General features: G+C 58.5%; 1 protein-coding gene across 1 annotated transcript in view; it reads right to left on the bottom strand.

Moving 5' to 3' along the window:
- The window catches only part of Ergic1 (endoplasmic reticulum-golgi intermediate compartment 1), a 71,524-nt gene that overhangs the window by 11,989 nt on the left and 41,273 nt on the right, over positions 1-18,262 (bottom strand). Inside the window, exons 5-8 of the mRNA XM_026401308.2 lie at positions 15,101-15,225; positions 7,224-7,328; positions 5,628-5,688; positions 1,620-1,720 (exon numbers count right to left, since the gene is read on the bottom strand). Of these exons, the coding sequence (XP_026257093.1) occupies positions 1,620-1,720; positions 5,628-5,688; positions 7,224-7,328; positions 15,101-15,225 (392 nt within the window). The remainder of the gene's footprint in view (positions 1-1,619; positions 1,721-5,627; positions 5,689-7,223; positions 7,329-15,100; positions 15,226-18,262) is intronic.

Here is an 18,262-nt window from a genome sequence, read left to right as displayed (position 1 = left end):
ATGAGTAAACCGAGGCACGGAAAGCTGACAGGGCAGGTCCCAGGTCACACAGCTGGTGATGACTGAGCTGGGACGTGAACTGGGTGTGGTGCAGCACCCCTGTTCTTCCTGCTGAGACCATAACCATGTCCTGCGTTGCTAAGTTGATGTCAGAACTTGAGGGTGATGCTACTATTGAATGTGTCCCTCTAGGTCATATGTTGTTGGTGTTTGGAGGTGGGATCACTGGGAGGTTTAGAGGAGGTCACAAGGGTGGGGCCCCAAATGGCATCAGTGGCTTTATGAGAAGAGAGACCAAGGGAGTCTGCTTGCTCTGTCTCTCCAGGTGATGCCCTCCGCCAGGCTAGGACGCAGCAAGAAGGCCCTCACCAAACGCCAAGCAGATGTCAGCGCTGTGCTCCTCAACTTCCCAGCCCGCAGAACCGTGAGCCAACTCAACGTCTCCTCCTCACCAGCCAGTTTCAAGTCCTTTGTTATAGCAACAGCAGATGGACTAAGATGCCCCCCTTGACACAGTGAACCAAAGAAACAGCACTGTCCTGCCGTGTTCCACCAGAATACCCGTCTACAGTGGGTCAGGGCAGAGGGGCCCTCAGTCACCAACAGACAGCAGCTCTCCGGTGGGCCGACTCCACCGCTCCTTTTCAGACCCAGTGGGTGACATAATCAAGAGGCCAAGCCTGGAGCCCAGGGGAACCAGGTTCTAATCCTGCCTCGGCCACTACCTAGTTCTATGACCACCGCTCCATTCCTTGGTGGCCAGGTATGTAAAACAGGGGGTGTCCACACTCCCAGTATCAGAGCTGCCGAATGCTTGAGGAAGGACACAGGCTGAGAGCTTTGCAGGCCTGGCCCGTGGTGAGCACCCAGCAAACGACAGCACCCCTGCTCTGGTTGTTTTCAGCTGAGCTAAATGATGCATGGCTCCTGAAGGGTTTGGTGGCCCCGGATCAGAAAAAGGCAAGTCCTGGTGGTAAATGGGAAGCCCCCACCTGTCCGGCTGGTATCTCAACCAACCAGCTTCCAGCACGTACAGCCCGTGGGCAGGTCATCTCTGGAGGGGCCTGAGGCGTCTGGGATCAAAGCCACTAACTGTTGGGCTGTCACATTCCACTCACGCTCATCACACTCTGCTTCCTGCCAAGATCTGCTCCTTCTCCATGACTCTGAGATCTGGGGTCCTGGGCCATCCCCGTTATTCCACAGCCAATTAATCAACAGCCAACCTGGCCTGATTAATCAGCCTCCCAAGTCTGGATAAAGCGCTTATCGCTCAAGGGCTGGAGTACGGATCACCGGCTCATCAATCAGGTTCTGAGCCCAACGGACCAGGACCAGGACCAGAGGCAGGACCCTGAGGCATCAGCAATCCTGGAACCTCAAACAGTTCACACCCTTTCTCCTGGTTATATTTTCTCCCCTGGACTCTGAGACCCCCCACGAAGGCAAGGATTGGGTCTTTTCATCTTTACCCAGAGTCAAGCCTGGAGGGAGGGTCCCCTCGCCCCAGGAGCCTGGAAGAAAATCAGCAGAAATCACAGGGCACAGCTGCCCGCCACCTCCGCCTTCTGCCGGCAGAGGGCGCACTCGACCACGGCTGGCCGCCGCCGCCCACGCACCTTGTTGGCCACCGTGTACTGGTAGGAGTACCGCTGCTTGCCGTTCTTGTCCTCGTAAACCGTGGGCACGATCTTCAGGATGTAGTCGTGGGAGGCCAGGGCTGCGGGAAGCACGGGCAGGATGAAGCAGGGGATGGGCACTGCCTGGCTGACAGCTCTTTCTATCCCTTTAGTCCTGACACCCTGGCACTGCAGGGGGCTCTTTCCCCAGTGTCACCACCAAGCACCGCCCTGGATGCCAGGGACCCAAGAGTCCACCCATCCGGATGTTCTCCTGAACTTTACATAATATTAACTGGGAACTGCCTCATGTCTATCAATAGGGCAGCCTCTAGAGTGGGTGCCAGGAGGGTAGACTCCCAGAGGTGTCATGCAGTGAGAAGAACCAAGGGACAGAAGAGGGTACACAGCACGTTCCGTGAGCTGGGACAGGAGGAGACATTCTCTCTAACGTGTGTGGGCACCTGTAAGAATTATCTAGAAAGATCCCAGGAAGCCCTGAGCAGCCTGGCCCTGGGGAGGAAGGCAGGGTTTGAGAGAGACCCTCACATAGCTTTACTTGCAAACAAACAGAGTTTTAGTTTTCAAAAGAAAAAGCTTGCCAACCAGAAAAGCCCAGTGAAGCGAGCTGCCGATTCCTTTCCCCTTTGTCAGTGACTGGCCCTGGATCCTGCCACCTCAGCCCTGCCCTGCCCTGCTGACACAACTCCGGCCCCTCCCCCACAGGCCGGACAGGGAGGTGCCTGGACCTGGCCTCACTCATCTGCTGGTCCCCAGAGCCCTGCGTAGGGCCTGGTACGGTCAGATGGCAGCAGATGCTTGCTGCATGAATGAACGGATGGAAGCTGCTGGCCCAGCGTGAATGGAAGAGCGGGTGAATCAGCTACTGAGAAGCATGAGGTCACCAGGGTCTAGCACCCAGCCGCGGCCCTGAGGCACCAGTCTTACCAGGGCAGAAAGAATCCTCCCGGGCCTTCTGGGATGCTAGGAGAGGCATCCAGGTCTGGGACCATGGGGCTAAGACAACACGGAGACCTAGGCCTGGGGTTCCAGCCATGACTCACCAGGCCAGTACAGGCCTAGTCTTAGACTCACTGGTGGTCCAGCCTGGCACACTTCCTCCTGGCCCCTACTGAGTCTCCAGAAGGAACAGAATCAGGCCAACCCCTCAGAAAACCTGGGGAAAGCCCTGCAGCCTTGGAGCTGGATCCAGGAAGCCCCTCTGTCCAATGGCTCTCAGCCCAGAGTGTGAGGATGCCCTGGGATCGAAAGACCTCACCTGTGAAGAGCCAGGTCGGTGGGCCACGGGTGGGTCTCAGCATTTAATCCAGGAGCCCAAGACCACCCTGGACACAGCATTAAACTCGGAAGGAATGAATGCCTTACCCAGATCAGACCTGTACTATCTTTGTTAGAACTTATGCAAAACTCGGCCGTCACAGGGAAACCTCACGGTCACCATCACATCCACCTTCCACACAGGACTGGCTCACGTGCCCGTGTAGTGACTGCAGATGGGGGTTTGTATGTGGCCGCCCGTCTTCTTCTAACTCTCCAAGGAGTGAGTTTCAGGGACATCTTTTCAAGGCCAAGGCAAGGAACCCAAGCCCCAGGGAGCCTGTGTCCTCACCCGCATGTCCCCAGCACCTCGCCACAATAGGTGCTCAACATGCCTGACTGCCCAGGCCTTGATGGGGCCTCCCAGGACATGGGCACACAGGACGTCCTCGCCCCGCCCCACGGCCAGGGCTGACTGGCTCCTGTCTTCACGTCTCCCTAGGTCTCTCCCAGCTGTCCTGGTTCTTTCCTGTGCTCTTCTCTAGCAGAATCTGAGGCTCACAAGCTTTGATGCAGTTCCCCAGATGCCCACTAGAGGCAGGCACGCGCGGGGCTTGGCGGAGGGTTCCTGGAGACCACAGGCGTTCCCTTGCGCCCCTACAACACCATCAACAGAAGGCCCCCTGGTTTCCTCTGCACCTCACCAGTGGGATGGGCTTCAAAGCTGCGCTTTCTTTGTCTTTTTTGTGGGCTGGAGCCCAGGCCTTGCACACACGAGGCAGGGGCTCTCCTCTCGCTGCACCTCTACCCCGCACAGTTAAACCAGCAGCCTGCGTGTGTGAGTCGCACACCATTCAGTGCCACGACACAGGACACAATTCTGCCTAAGAACAGCCTAGGTGTGGCCATGGGAACTGTTCCCAAAGTGGGCCACTGGCACCGCAAAGGGGAAAGAAGAGAAGGGCTGGCACTTGCGCACCTGCAGTGCGACTCACAGACTGAGCCCTTGACAACCCCTTGCTGATCCTCATGGCAAGGCCCTGCGAGAGGTGGAAGGGATGCTCCCATCTTACAGATGAAGAAACTGAGGCTCAGGGGTTAGCAACTTCCAAGTTCCCAGTGCTGTGGAGTGGTGGAGCCTGACTCTGGAGTCCAAGGTCCCCTGTCACCATACTGCCAACTGGCAACTGCTCCTATAAGTGATGTCCAGGTGTGACAGCTCATCACTCCTTAGCATGGCTTGCACACCTGGTGGTACTGGCACAGGCTGAGTCCTGGAGACAGACAGTGGGCAAGGCAGGGTCCCCAGTCCATGGGCTTATGTTTTTGCTGGAGCCGCAACCAAGAGCAACAAATGTCTGAAGGGACAGGTCATTTCCCAGGCTGGCACGTGCAGGGGGGAAATGGGCTCGTTCCTATGAGTGGGGACTGCTGGCCGGGAGGGACTCTGAACTGGTAGCGTCTGCGCTGAGACCTGATTGACAGGTGGGAGCCAGATGCCATTCTGGCTCCAAGCTGCATAGAGAACGGCTCTGCAGAGGCCTGGGCAGGCCTGGGCGTAGGGGACAGAGGACAGAGGCCCAGGAGGTGGCCTGACCTGGGAAACGGAGGCCAGTCCTCCCGCTGGCTGGCTGGCTGAGGCCTAGAGAGGACTTATCTCAGCATGGAGCCGGAATCTGGCCACAGTGCTATCTGCTCTGCCACTCGGGCCTTCCCAGCACAGACAGCCAGCGCATCCTCGCTGCCCCACATGCGCCTGAAGTGCACGCTGCCCTCACACAGGATGACAATGACCCCTCCACACAGATCAGGCCTCTGTCCAGACCCTGCACTCTGGCCAGAAGGTTGCACCTGCCCGTGAGGAAGTACTGTTTGTCCCTCCTGCGGGCAGCAGGAACGGCCACCCCAGAGGGACAGCACCTGCCAATAGCAAGGCCAGACCATCGGCAGAACAGGTGGCCCGCTGAGGGCTAGGCAGTGCGGGGGAGAGCCCGGGTGGGCGCCTCCCTTCCCATCTAGGCATAATAACGCCAAAGAGTCAGCAGCTCATGCTCTGTGCACCCCAAAAAACTAAAAACGACTTCTGCTCAAGGAGGTAGACTTTACAGGGTCACAGGGAGATGGGGGTTTGACTGACTGGTTGGCAGAGAGTGGAGGGTGTCTCCTTTCACCGCATCCTTGGCTGTGGGAGGAATCAGAGAGCTCGGGTGAGGGGATGAGGCAGGTGACCTGTCCAGCATGGGGGGTGGCTTGAGCAGACAGGCCTGCTGGGCCCCTGTGTGTGAGTGTGCGTGCGCATGAGGTGTGCAGCACCTGTGTGTGGTCTAGTGTGTGCAGATGGCTGTCCTCTTTCAAGGAAGAAGAGGGGAGGAGCCACTGTGGGTGGGGAGGTGCAGTCAGGGGTGGCCACCTGGGCCACCTCCAGAGATGTTCTCGCAGTGGCCTCCTGGAGCAAGAGTGGGTTTGGGCCTGGCCATCACCCTCAGGCCACTGTCTCCACTCAGAACAGCATGCAGCAGCGGTGACAATCCTCCTTGCCTCCCTTGTCCCTCCACCCTCCCTCTATCCCCTCTGCCCTCCTTCTGCCCCCTCTGCCCTTCCCCATCCCCTCTGACCTCCTTTGGTCCCTTCTGCCCTCCCCCAGTCCCTCTGTCCGCCTTCGGTCCCCTCTGTCCACCCCTTCCACCTGCAGTGGGGGGCTCCCAGGGCCGAGGGCCGTAGGACACTCACGGTTGGAGTTGAGTCTGTCGGCTCCCCCAAGGGCATTGAAAGCTCCGTGGACATTCTGGACCTGTGGAGAAGCACAGTGAGCCATGGGGACAGGCCCTGGCCGTGGGGCACTGGCCACGAGAGCCTGGTCTGGGGTGCTCACTCGTGGTTGAGGGGTCCAGCAGGGTTGTGGGGAGTAGGAGATAGCAAGGGCTGGGTGTGGGGAGGCAGCGGCCTTCCCCTGAGAGCGCCTAGTAGGTGCGCTATTGGGCCCCCCCGTGTTGCTCATTTACAGCCCTCACAATGTATCACTGGCCTGTTTCACAGAAGAGCACCCCCAGGCCCAAGAGGCACCCAGGCTTGTCCGGCATCAGAACATTGCTGAGCAGCTGAGCAGGCTGGACCAGGGCTGCCGGCGTCCAGCTGAGCTCTTCCAACAGGGACACACCAGCTCGGGTGACTCTGGACCCTGCACTCCTCCTGAGGCCCTGCCACCCTCTAGAAGGCCAGATAGGAGGCTAGATGGGGTGCTCAGAGCTGGGGCCTCCCACTGTCCACTGCAGGGACAGACAGACTTGTGCAGAGACTCTTCCTGGGCACCTGGGCAGGCACCCACCAGGCAGGGGCAGTTGCAGAGTGGGCTACGGCCACGGCCACCTCTTGTTAGGGCTCGGTGGGGAATAGCTAAGCCACCAGGGGCCCCTAAGAGGGGACACACAGCCAGACACCCTGGAAGGCTTCGCGGAGGAAGGGACACCAAGACTGGGGAAGAGTCAGGCCAGCCAACGGAGCCGGAACCTGAGGAGCCTACAGAACCCTGGTGGCCCCAGGGGAAGGAGGGCAGGGGGCGGCCTCAGGAGCAAGGCCCCATAAGGCAGGCTGCAGCCAAGCAGGCAGTGGGTGGTTGACCCAAGATCGTCCCGATCCTCCCAGGCCCTCTGGCCGTGGTCACTGAGCAGCCCATCAGAGCCACAGGCTTTCATCAGGCAGGAAGGGGAGTCTGCGAGGGAGGAGGAAGCCTGTCCCTGCGCTGCTCTGGGGCTGGGGTCCAAGCCTGGTTTCTGACCCAGGTGGATGTGGGTGGAGGTGGGTGCCGGACGTTCCCTCCACACGGCGTCTGTGGCTCATCTCACGCTCACATGCACAGTGACCTGGTGAACGTGTGTCATCCCAATGGCTCCACCTGGGCAGGGGCCAGGCTTGGCCTCCTGGTGTGAGCCACGCCAGCAGCTAGTAGGTGCTCAGTGGGCAGTTCTTGGACAGACAGATGGCAACAATGGGTGGACGGCGCTAAGCTGGGGGCGTGTTAAAGAATTTCTCATTAAGTCAGAATTCCCCACTAAGGACAGAACGTGGGCTGCCGCTGTCCCCACTAAGGACACAGTGTGGGCCGCTGTCCCTCGGTCCTGGCACAGGCACGTGTCGGGGTGCTGCTCTTGACACTGCAGGCAGGCCCCCCGGAAATGAGGAGGAGGAGCAGGGCAGAGAGGCAGAGTCTCAGATGGGCGGTCCCCCCAGAAGGCATTTACCTGTGCCCAAGGAGGACAGAGGGGACCAGGTGACACAGCTACTGTACCCTCACTCCTGGCCTTGCCATCCCGAGTGTGCCCTGCTCACCTGTAGTGTATCCCCAAAGGAGAGCTTGTGGATGATGTGCGTCATGTCTGGGTTCTGTGGCTGGGCCGTGGCACTGTGTGTGGACACGTGGAAGTTGCCAGGTACCTGGGAAAGAAAGGCAAGTTTCAGGAGTGTGGCTGTTGAGGGTGGGATTCAGGGGCTGTGGGATCCAGGTGCAGCACAGGCAGTCAGACCTGGAGTCAGACCTGGGTTTGGATCCTGGCTCATATCATTTCCAGCTGTATGACTTTGAAGGAGCCACTTCACCTCTCTGAGCCTCGGACTCCCCTCTTGTAGAAGGGGGGCTTACAGTACCTACCTGAGGAGGGAGCTGGGATAACCCTGAGGGAAGATGTGTGTGCTCCCTCCCCCCCGCCCCGAGGCAACTGGCACGAAGCAGGACTTGAGACAGTGGCTGGTCCCCAGCACCCTCCACGGCCTCTGGGCTGCAGGACAAGGGTCTTCCTTGAACTCTAACTAAGACCTCCTACCCAAGGATGCCCACCGCCCTGGACAGGGGAGCCCTGAGGACAGACTGTGGCAGCCTCATTCCTTCCCTGGGTCTTGAGGCTTGAGACAAGAACCTGTGGGCCCAGCGCTGACAGCCACAGTCAAGCTACGGACCGTGATGGCTCCCTAAGACCTCCTTGCTCCTGCACAAGGCTCATCTTCCCCTCCCAGCAATGCAGACAAGGCCCTGGGGTCACACCCAACATCCCGGCCGTCAGGAGCCCTGTCCACCACCTTCCCGCACACCAGTGCCTGCCCCTCTCCAGCCATCGCGGAGGCCCTGGGCCAGGCTCCGGACAGACAGCAACGGCAGCCTCGCCCTGGGCACCCAGCGCCTGCCTTGTCCCCACCTGTTCTAGGCCCTTCACTGACCAAGTTGGTCTCTCAGCTCCTCCCCAGACCCTCCCCGGCTGGCTCTCTGTCTGTGGTGTGGATGTGGCTCATCTCCCAGGGCTTGCGTTGGAGGCTTGGTCCTCACTAGACGACGTGGGAGGTGGGGCCTTTGAGAGCAGGGCCTGAGTGGAGGGCCACAGGTCAGAGGGGACACTAAGGGACTGCTGTAGTTCTCCTGGGACCCTGGTTAGTTCTTGAAAGTGGGCTATAAAAATAGCAGAGCCAGACTCTCGGCTCACTTTGGCTTCCTGTGTCACCACATGGTCTCTCTTGCATGCACTGTGATGCCACTGGCCAAATGGATGGGGCTGCCCAACCCTGGGCTTTCAGCTTCCAGAACTGAACCAAATAAACCTCTTTTTTTTATATCCATCCTAGCCTCAGGTATTTCATTATAGCATTGAAAAACTAGTACATAGTTGTGTTCACATCCTCACGTGCTGGGTTATGGCTACTGGCAAGCACTCTGCCCTGTCCTCTCTGCCACTGTCACCTGTGCTCACACATGTCTGCCACGCTAGCCTCCCTGCTCTGCCTGGGACATTGCCCAGCATGTCCCACCTCAGGGCCTTTGTGGCTACCACTTCTTCCTGGAATCCTCTTCACCCATGGCCGTCCCACCTCCTTTGGGTCTATGCTCAGGTGTCACCTCTTAGGCCTTCCTTGTTCCCCTGTCCACGAGAGCACCACAACCCTTAACTGCTAGAGCACTTGTCTTCAGTCTTATCTTGTCCCCACCTCCTCCTGCTGCATGGTAAGTCCATACCAGCAGGGACCTGTCTGCTTCGTCCCCTGCTCTCTCAGACCCGACCTGGACAGGTGCTTCCCTTACTGAATGAAGGAATGACCTCTGATCCTTGGCCTGGCACCTGGTCACTCTCTTCATATAGAAAAGGGAACTGAGGCTCACAGCAGTGAAGACACCCACTAAGTCCCCACGTCGAGTTCCCATGTCTGACTCATGTCCCTGGACGTGCCCCTTCCTCTGGCTCCCATGGGGTGCACCCCTCTCAGTGGCCCTCGGTGACAGCACAGCGTAGGGAACTAGGGGAGCTGGAGTAGCTGAGCCCCGAAAAGCAGGGGTGACAGCAGCAGGCCCGAGGGGGAGGCGGTCACGTGTCAAGGACCTCGGGTGTCACAGTGAGAAGGCCGGGGTCATCTCGGTGCTGACCTAGAGCACGTCTGCTCCAGGCGCACCCTGCGGAGCCTGAGCTTCAGGCTGGGCCAGGCGGGCCGTGGACTGCAGTGGACGGGGCAGCCCATGGGGCCCGCCTGGGGCATGAGGAACAGCTTGGCCCTGCTCGGGGCCCAGAAAGCCAAGGGCAGCAGCAGCTGAGCTCCACACCTGGGCTCTAGACCAGCCCCGCTTCCTGGGGCCTCAAGCAAGGTGGTGGCCGCCCCGTCCCCACCAGAAAACAGGGAGTGAGGGAGGTGGCACAGAGCAGGTGGCAGTCAGTGGCTTGGCTTTGGGGATGAAGACACCTGACATGGGGACCGGGGAGAAGGGCCCTCGAAGAGGGGGGGGTGAAGGCACCAGGCTCGAAGGGTCAGACTTGAGGCTCTGCTGACTTGGCTTCACTGACATAGGGAACATTCTCAGAACCTGCACGGGGCTGGGGAGAGCCCGAGGGGGACAGCACCTGCCCAGCAAGCACGAGGGCCACAAAACCCAGCTGACCAGGACGAGAACCTCCACCCACAGGCCCAGAGCTCCCAGCCCTGTGGCTGGCCCTCCTGGAGGTAAGGAAGCCCCCAGCCACTCCTGGAGCTGGCCCCCCACCAGCACGGGCCTCCTGTGGACGGGGCCTCCTGTGGACGGGCCACGGGCACAGCTCAGACTCAAGGCTCCCAAGGCTAAGCAGGTGGGGGAGGCTGGCTCCAGGCATCTGCCGCCCGCGGTGGCCTCGGAGGCTGACTCAGGGATGGGCCCCTGCTGCACACAGCCATCACAGGTGCTGACTCATGCCAGCGCCCGCCGGGCTGCAGAGGAGAGGACGTTGGTGACTGTGGCACCTGCGTCAGCATCTCTGATGCTTCCAGAGCTCAGGCTGAGCCAGCGCCTCCCCCTCCCCTCCCCTCCCCTCCCCTCCTGGGGCTGCTGGGGGGGCCACCTGCGTCAGCGGTGGGGCAGCGGGCGGCTAGGAATGTGAACCCCACATGAGGCTGTGGTCCCCATGCACAGCTGTGCTTCCTGATGGGTGGAAAAGGGGGCTGTGACATAGTCTGGCCAGAGGCTAGGGGATGAGGGCGCAGGAGGTGGCTGCAGGGTCTCTGCTCTCCAAGGGTCTGGGCGGAGGGTGGCCCAGAGCACGGAGATGCGCTGGCCACAGGACACAGCTGTGAGGCAGCAGCTGTGGGCAGTGGGCTCCGGGTCCTGGTGCCAGGCTGCCTGTGTCCAGTCCTGGACATTGTCCTTGAGCTGGCTACTAATCCCTCCCCCCCCCGGCTCATCTGCTCCAGACTCCTGTGGAAAGGGCTGGAAAGAGCCCAGTGAGGGTGGCCACAGCATGAGGGCTGGTGGGACCTTTCAGACCGGGCCCAGCCTGCTGGACACCCTCTGTGTCCATCTATGCTCACAGTAACTTGCTTGTGCCAGGTGGTGACCAGTGTGGGGTGGCTCACTGTCCAGGCCCTGCAGGGTGTGGTCCTTTCTCACAGTTGGGAAGTGGGTGCTGACCCCCAGCGAAGGAAGCTGAGGCTCAGAGAGACCAGAACGCCGCGTCTCCAACCAGTGGGCACCCCAGCCCAGATTTCTGAACAAGGGTCTGCCTGACCCCAAAAGGGCAAGTTCTGGTTCAGCCAGAGCAGCTGGGGCCCCAACGGAGCTTGTCCAAGGGAGCAGATGGCAGCTGGGGCACGGGAGCCAGGAGATGGAAAGGTTTGGCGCTTGGTGGTCTCCCGGGCACTGGGCGCATAGACCCGAATCAACCCAGGCCCTTCCTGTCCCCTCTGGGGAGTGCACAGGTTCCAGCCCTGGTGGTCACAGCTCCCCAGGGCGGCCCCGCGACTGGGGGGCTGTGAGCATCTTCAACTTCCAGGGCTGGCACAGGCCCCTCCAGCCACTCGGAGCCTCATCCTGTGCCCTCCGCTCAGCACATCCTTCATTATCTCCACGTCTGTCACCTAAAGTATGCATCTGCTTGTCTGAGTGCTCACCTGAGCGCTGGCCATCTGTGCAATAGACTGTGGCTGCTCCTCTCTGCCTGCAGCCAGGGCCGAGTAGGGGGTAGAGGGCTCAGCAGCTTGGATGCACGGGAGAGCTAGTGCCCAGGGCAGCGGCGAGAGCCCCTGGGGCGGGCAGGGAGGGGAGTGACGGCGTCCACAGGGGCCCACCTCACGGGACGTGGCTGCAGCAGATCCCCAGATGGTACAGCGGTGGAGCAGGCAGCCTGGGCCCACCTCCTGTCCTACCAGCCTGCCGTGGCCTCCCCTGGCCGCCCCCTCTCCAGGCCACCCCAGCTTTGGCCTGGATCCCACTACCCCTCGCCTCCCAAGAATGAGGCTCCTACAGTGGCCATTCTCTGCCCTTGTGGCCTTCCCTGGGCCATCCACAGCGCACAGGTGAGTGGCCCCTGACCTGTCCCCCTGCACCCTGCGGCACACCCTCTCTCTGACACACGTGGGCCATGTGACCTGCTGGGTGTCTGGGAGGTAGATGCGTTCCTGGTGTGGTCCCCCGTGTGGTAGTGCTGAGGCTGGTGGGGCTTGAGAGGTGGGCACAGCGGGAAGTGGCCAGGTCACGGGCACTGCCCTCAGAGGGGATTAACGTGCTTCTGCCCCTCTCCATTGCTCCTGGCTTCCTGTCCCTTGACTCCACCATGGTGACGCCATCGGTCGAAAGGCCCCCCCAGAGTTAAGTAGATGCCCACCAGGCTCAGATCTGAGAACTGAAGAGACCTTTCTTCTTTCCTTGTTCTGAGCAGGGGATCTCACTGTGTCACCACGCTGGCCTTGAACTCCGGGGCTCCAGTGACACTCCTGCCTCAGCCCCGAGAGCTCATTTCTTTTTTTTCTGTTTTTGGAAGAAAACTCGCTCTCCTCTGGTGCATGTTGCTCACGCACAGCGGTGGCTCCTAGTGACATGCTCATAGTACACGGGGCCACTTGCTCAGCTTCACTCCCCGCATCTCCCCTTTCCCTCCCCCTCCCCCACCCCTTCCTTTAACCTCAGGGCCTCCTTCCACTTTCCTGACATCCCTTTTTTGTCCCCTCTAGATTCCACAGGAGAGAAAACACGGGACACTGTCAGTGTCTGGCTTATTTTTTTTTTAACATGATATTCTCCAGTTTCATTTATTTTCCTGCAAATAACATAATTTCATTCTTGTTTATGGCTGAATAAAACTCCATGATGCATACATGCCACATTAAAAAAATCTTCTGCTCCTCTATTGATGATCTCTTATCTTTCTGAAGTGCCCGGCCTCAGGTATTTCATTATGGTAAAACCGACTTAGCCCATGTGTTTTCTAGATTCCAGAAACTGTCCAGCCCTTGCTGCCTCCTGTCTGAGCACCCATCTCATATCTTTTGTTACACTGCCCGTCTCCCCAATTCTCAATGATGGGGTACACCAGAAATTGGTCCTCAAGTACATTTCTTTCAAGACCTGTGTTCTCAACGGTTTTGGTGACCCTTCTGCCAGTCTGACTACCCTGTTTTAAAAGTTAAAATGTTTTTAATGCACAAAATTCCAGGATTACAAAGGAAAAACAATATATTTAAACAAGAATTAAAATATTAAAAACATCTAAACATTACTTCTTTAGTAATGCATCAAATAACAAGAGGGGGGAGGGGCATGTGACAGCTGTCATTTCAAAGTAGGGACGCCCCGATGTGGCACCACTGTCAGTTCACATCAGTGACAGCCAGTGTCCTGCCTGCACTCACTGCAGACACAAGGGCTGCATCTGAGTCAGAGCTTGGCAAAAACAACATGTACTCCACCCCTGTCCAAGATCATGGGCCCTTGAGGTCACCCTGCTGTCCCTGGGGTACCTGCAAGTGAGTCCCCTGTCCTCCTGTGTCAGAGGACGCCAGGTGTGGATTGAGGCTCCACGTTATCCCCAGGTCAACTCTAACCTCAATGTAACATCTCCAGGGGACACTGGATGGACACCCCAGAGGACACTGTAACTGAACTGTGGACCCCCAGCATCACGGGCCCCACATCAGGGAATCGAACCGCCCGGCAGCGGCAAGAAAATGCCTAAGAGGCTTCTTCGTTCTCGCCAGACCTGCCGCCCGATGCACGGTCACATCCTGTCCACTCCACACCCCTAACCGGCCGCGCCACCCCAATCCACTGACACAGCCACTGTCCCTGAGCCCCGCTCCAGGTCCCTAGGCCAGCCCCCACAGGGCCACCAGGTTGACCCTTCCTGTAAGGGTGGAAACGTCCTGCACCTGCGCTGACACAGTGGCCACCAGCCCCCTGTGGCTAGTGAGACTGAGGGACTGAATTTTATACTTTGTTGAATTTTAGCTAATTATGTTTTCAGTAGCCTTTGGGCCACTGTGGGGCAATTACATGGCTCCTCTGCCTGAACACGAGGACCACCAGACAGCCCAGATCATGAGCACAGGCGGACCCCAGGAAGCAGCTGATCTGCACAGAAGCCCCAGTGCACCAGGCCTCCTAGGATCCCACCCCTGTTGTCCTCTCCCACCCTGCTCCTGGGCTGCAGCACTGTAAAACCCATCAGAAGTGACAATGTCCCCACAGCAAGCTTCAAGAAGGCCCAGAGGAGGCAGAAGGTGGAAGGGCACTCTACCCCTGAGCTACACCTCCAGAGCTTTCTAGTTTTTGAGACAGGGTCTTGCTAAGTTGCTGAGATGGGCCTCAAACTTTTGATCCTCCTTCCTCAGCCTCCTGAGTCACTGGGATTACAGGTGGCCACTGTACTGGCTAGAGGGTCTAACTTTTTTTTGGTACTGGGTTTTGAACGCAGGGGCACTTAACTACTGAGCCACATCCTAGCCCTAGAGTATCTAACTTTTAAGTCAGAAATATGGACACTTTGGATCTGTTGGTATTAGCTCTGATGCATTTAAATGTGGAACAGGAAAAACACAGCTTGTTTTTCCGGCTAGATGTGGCCAGTGAGTTAGCAACCGGCTCTCAGGTGATCAGGGGTCACAGGAAGGGCATTCTAAGCAGAGACCGCGAGAGGCAAGCAGAAGCCAGGAGCCACCAGTGGCTGGCTGAGTGGCCCTAGGAAGGTGGCTGTCGGACATGGGGCAGCTGTGGGACCTGGGTCTAGGCATCCTGTAAACGGCTGCAAGGCTCAGGGTGAAATGCCAAGCTGGGCCGAGAAGGCCCGTGCCTACCACCCCCTGCTGGCTCCAAGCCCCCCCCCCCCAATCCTCCCAGGTGGGACTGGGTCCCTGTTTCTAAGGACAAAACAACAGGGACTTTCAAACTCACCCCATCCACTCCTCCCTGGGCCCAGCTGACACTCCCAGCCCAGGGACGCAGGCGCCATTCACTGCCTGGCCCGTGACCAGCCCGAGCACAGAAGGTGCCGGATACATGTGTGGAATGAGGAGCCTGTGTGGGCTCAGCTAACTGCCACAGAACTTTGGAAGCGGGGACACACACACACACACACACACACACCCACGACACAACCCTGTGTCATTGTTACCCTATGTCCTCAACCTGAAGGAGCTGGGCCAAGTGGCCTCTGGGGCATTGCGGGGCATGAGGAGAACCAGAGCTGGGACCAGAACCCAGGGCCCCAGGCTGCCGGTTCTGGGGAAGGAGTGGTCCCTCCTGAGAGGGCTGCAGGGCTCAGGGCCGCGGGAGCCTGGAACTGCCCCAGGTTCTCAGGAACCACCCGGCGCTGGGCCCCGACTCCCAGCTCACCTGGGGCTCTGTCGGGGTCCAGCTTTGGGGGCACACAGCTCCCAGATGGTTTCCAGGGGGAGGGGGCGAGGGCAGGGAGCAGGCAGGGGCCGGCGTCTCCTACCTTGTTGATGCTGAACTGCCCCTCGAAGCGGCAGCCCACCCCGTTGTTGAGCGGGATCTTCATGGAGTTGTCGATGTGGCCCACCTCGTGCCGGCCCATCTCGTCCTGGATGTCCAGCCCGACCACTGTGGAGCCGAGGAGACAGTCACCCCACCAGGCGGCAGGTGGGGAGCAGCCCCTCACAGGAGCCCAGGCCTCCATTCCAGGCCCAGGCCTCCCCTTGCTGGGTCGGCAGAGGACAGAGGGAGGTCATCGCCAGCAGGGAGAAAGTGGCCCCAGGGCTGGGAGGAAGCAACACCTGAACCTTCCCAGGCCTGAAACCCACCAAGCCACCTCCTGAGGGGGAGAAGCCTGGGGAAGCAGGGGTGGGCGGGTGGCTGCTAAAGCGAGGCCCATGCGGGCAGTGGGTGGTGGGGAGGGATGGACCCTGGGGCCTGGCGTGCTGGAGCGCTGAACCCCAGCCCTGCACTTTCCCAGCTGGGCGGGCTTGGCTCAGGCACTCAGGAACCTCTCCTTGCCTCTGTCACCTCCCTGGGAAACGGGGGGATGGGACATCCCTGAAGATCAGGAGGACCAATGGTGCTTGGAGCTGGGGCTGCTGGGCGGCCAGCAGGACGTCTGTCCAGAAGCTCCGACTCGCGTCACTGTGTGAACAGGCCGGAGCTCGCTCACGGCCCCCGCACCGGGGAGGCCCACCAGGACGGGGCTTCCTCCCGGGGTTCGGCTTTCTCTAGGCTCCTCCGAGCCCCACAGAGGACACCTGTGACTTGGAGTCTTTGCCCGACTTCAATGGGACTCTGTCACCTCAGTGTGACATGGCTTCCCCATATGTAAAATGGACAGGCCAGTGTCTCCTGCATTCCCTGAGATGGTCCAAAGGGCAGGCAGGAGAGGTGGCTATGAACTACAGCAGTGCAGACCCCCCCCCCACCAGGCAGGCAGGCCGAGAGGAGCCTGGTGCTGGCATGCCAGCGGGAGATCGTAGCCTCCATAAGAGAACCAGGGTCAGCCCTGCTTCCTAGTGGGCGTGGAGGGGCACGTGACTGCCTGTCAAAGAGGACCTCAGGTCTGTAGGACGTGGGGACACGGATGTTGTGACGGTGAAGCTGACCGCACCAAGCAGGTCACTGTCGGACTCAGCAGATCACCCCCAGCTCAGGTCCCTGTGAGGCCTCTCGGGGCAGCCTTCCTTGAAATCATGACAACTGGAAGCAGCCCTGGGGACAGTGGCCAGCGCGAGCGATGCCTTGGCCATCCGTCCAGCAGCCCTGCGACCTCGAGCAAATCACCTAACACCTCGGTGCCTGTTTCTTCCTCCGTCACAGGCCGGCTGTGAGGAGTCAAGAAAATTGAAACAGCACCTACTGTGTGCTAGACGCTCTTGTCAGGACATGCCACTGGAAGACGCCTGTGGGGACCGGCTGTTGTCAGCCCCAGCCCACCCGGGGAAACTGAGGCACGGGGTCTCCCAGCTGAGAAACAACAAGGCTTGAACCGGAGCCAGGAAGTCTTGCTCCAGAGCCAACCCTCAGCAGCCCTGCGGGGACAATGATACCCAAATATGTCAACATGGTCAAGGGTTCAGGATGGGCCTGGCCCCGAGGAAGGGCGGTCATTTTTTATTAATATTCTGAGTAATGTCAGAGCAGTTGGAAAAAAAAAATCCCTCGTGGGGCGCTGGCTCCGAGAGCCCTGGGGACACCAAAAGCTGAGGCTGCTCAAACGCCACCTATAAAATGGGGCAGCATTTGCATATGACCCACGGCATCCGGCATCTGTCTATTCAAATCTCCTCCCCAGGACTTACAACAGGCTCTGCAAACAGCTGCTACAGCTTGAACATCAGGTGCCCCTGAGACCCATGTGAGAGAGCCTTGGTCCCTGGCTTAGCACTGTTGGGAGGTGGTGGAACCCTCAAGGGGTGGGGCTTAGTGGGAGGCCACTGTCACTAGGGTGTGCCCTTGAAGGGAAGGAAGACTACAGCCCCTTCCTCTCTCTTTCACTTCCTGCCAGGAGCAGCTTTGCTCCAACACACACATCACTATGATGTGCTACCACGGCCCCAAAGCAACAGAGCCAACCAAGGAAGGACTGAATCCTCCCAAACTGAGCCCCAATAAACCTTTCCTCTTTGTAAGTCGATTTTCTCAGGGATTTGTTACAGTAACAGACAACTGGCGAATACAGTTTTTATGTTGTGTCCTTTAGGGAATAATGATGAGGAAAAAGTCTGTTCAGGACAGACTTTTTCCCCAAATCTTTTTTTCCCAATGTTTTTGATCTGCAGTTAGTCAATTCCCTGAATGTGGAACCGGCAGATGTGGAGGGCTGACTGTGTGTGTTTGCACTGAGTGGTGGTAGGGAAGGGGCCCTACTGCCTGCGGGCTTCCTTAGGGACGATGGCACAATGGGGAATAATGAAAGGGAATAAGAGAGGGGCATTCCAATGCTTTAACTTTCTTCTTTACATATCTTTGTAATTTGAATGTGTGTCTTTAAAACTGTGCCAAAAAAATATTATTTTGGGGCTGGGGGTGTGGCTCAGTGGTAGAGCGCTCACCTAGTATGTGTGAGGCCCTGGGTTCGATCCTCAGCACCATAAAAAATAAATACATAAAATAAAGGTCTAAAAAAAGAATACTATTTTTAAAATCAGGGTGTGAGGTCAGACATGCAGCATGATCTCAGCAGCATTTAGAAAGGCAGAAGAGGGGCGGCCAAGTGGACAGAATGATGTCAGTGTGTCCACAGACACCGTCTCTGCTCCTCTGGGTTTGCCAACGGACAATGACAAACATGCATTTTTTTAAAATATTTTTTTAGTTGTAGACGGACATGATACTTTTATTTAATTAATTTAATTTTTTAATGTGGTGTTGAGGATCGAATCCAGGTCTTCACACGTGGGAGACGAGTGCTCCACCACTGAGCCCAGCCCCAGCCCACAAGCATGCAGTCTTGGCTATGATATGCGGCTGGGGTCGTGGGCCAGTGGTGGGGCGCCTGCCTGGCACGTCAGAGGCATAGGGCTCGAGTCTCAGCACCACAGATAAATAAATAAAGATCCACTGACAACTAAAATACATATAAAATGTGAAGTCCCTCCCTCCCTCTCCCCTCCCTCCTCCCTCCCCCACTTCCTCCCTCCTTACCTCCCTCTCT

The sequence above is a fragment of the Urocitellus parryii genome, chromosome 1 (assembly GCF_045843805.1).
Source record: "Urocitellus parryii isolate mUroPar1 chromosome 1, mUroPar1.hap1, whole genome shotgun sequence".
NCBI classification, from domain to species: domain Eukaryota; kingdom Metazoa; phylum Chordata; class Mammalia; order Rodentia; family Sciuridae; genus Urocitellus; species Urocitellus parryii.
This window is presented reverse-complemented; position numbering and strand designations above follow the sequence as displayed.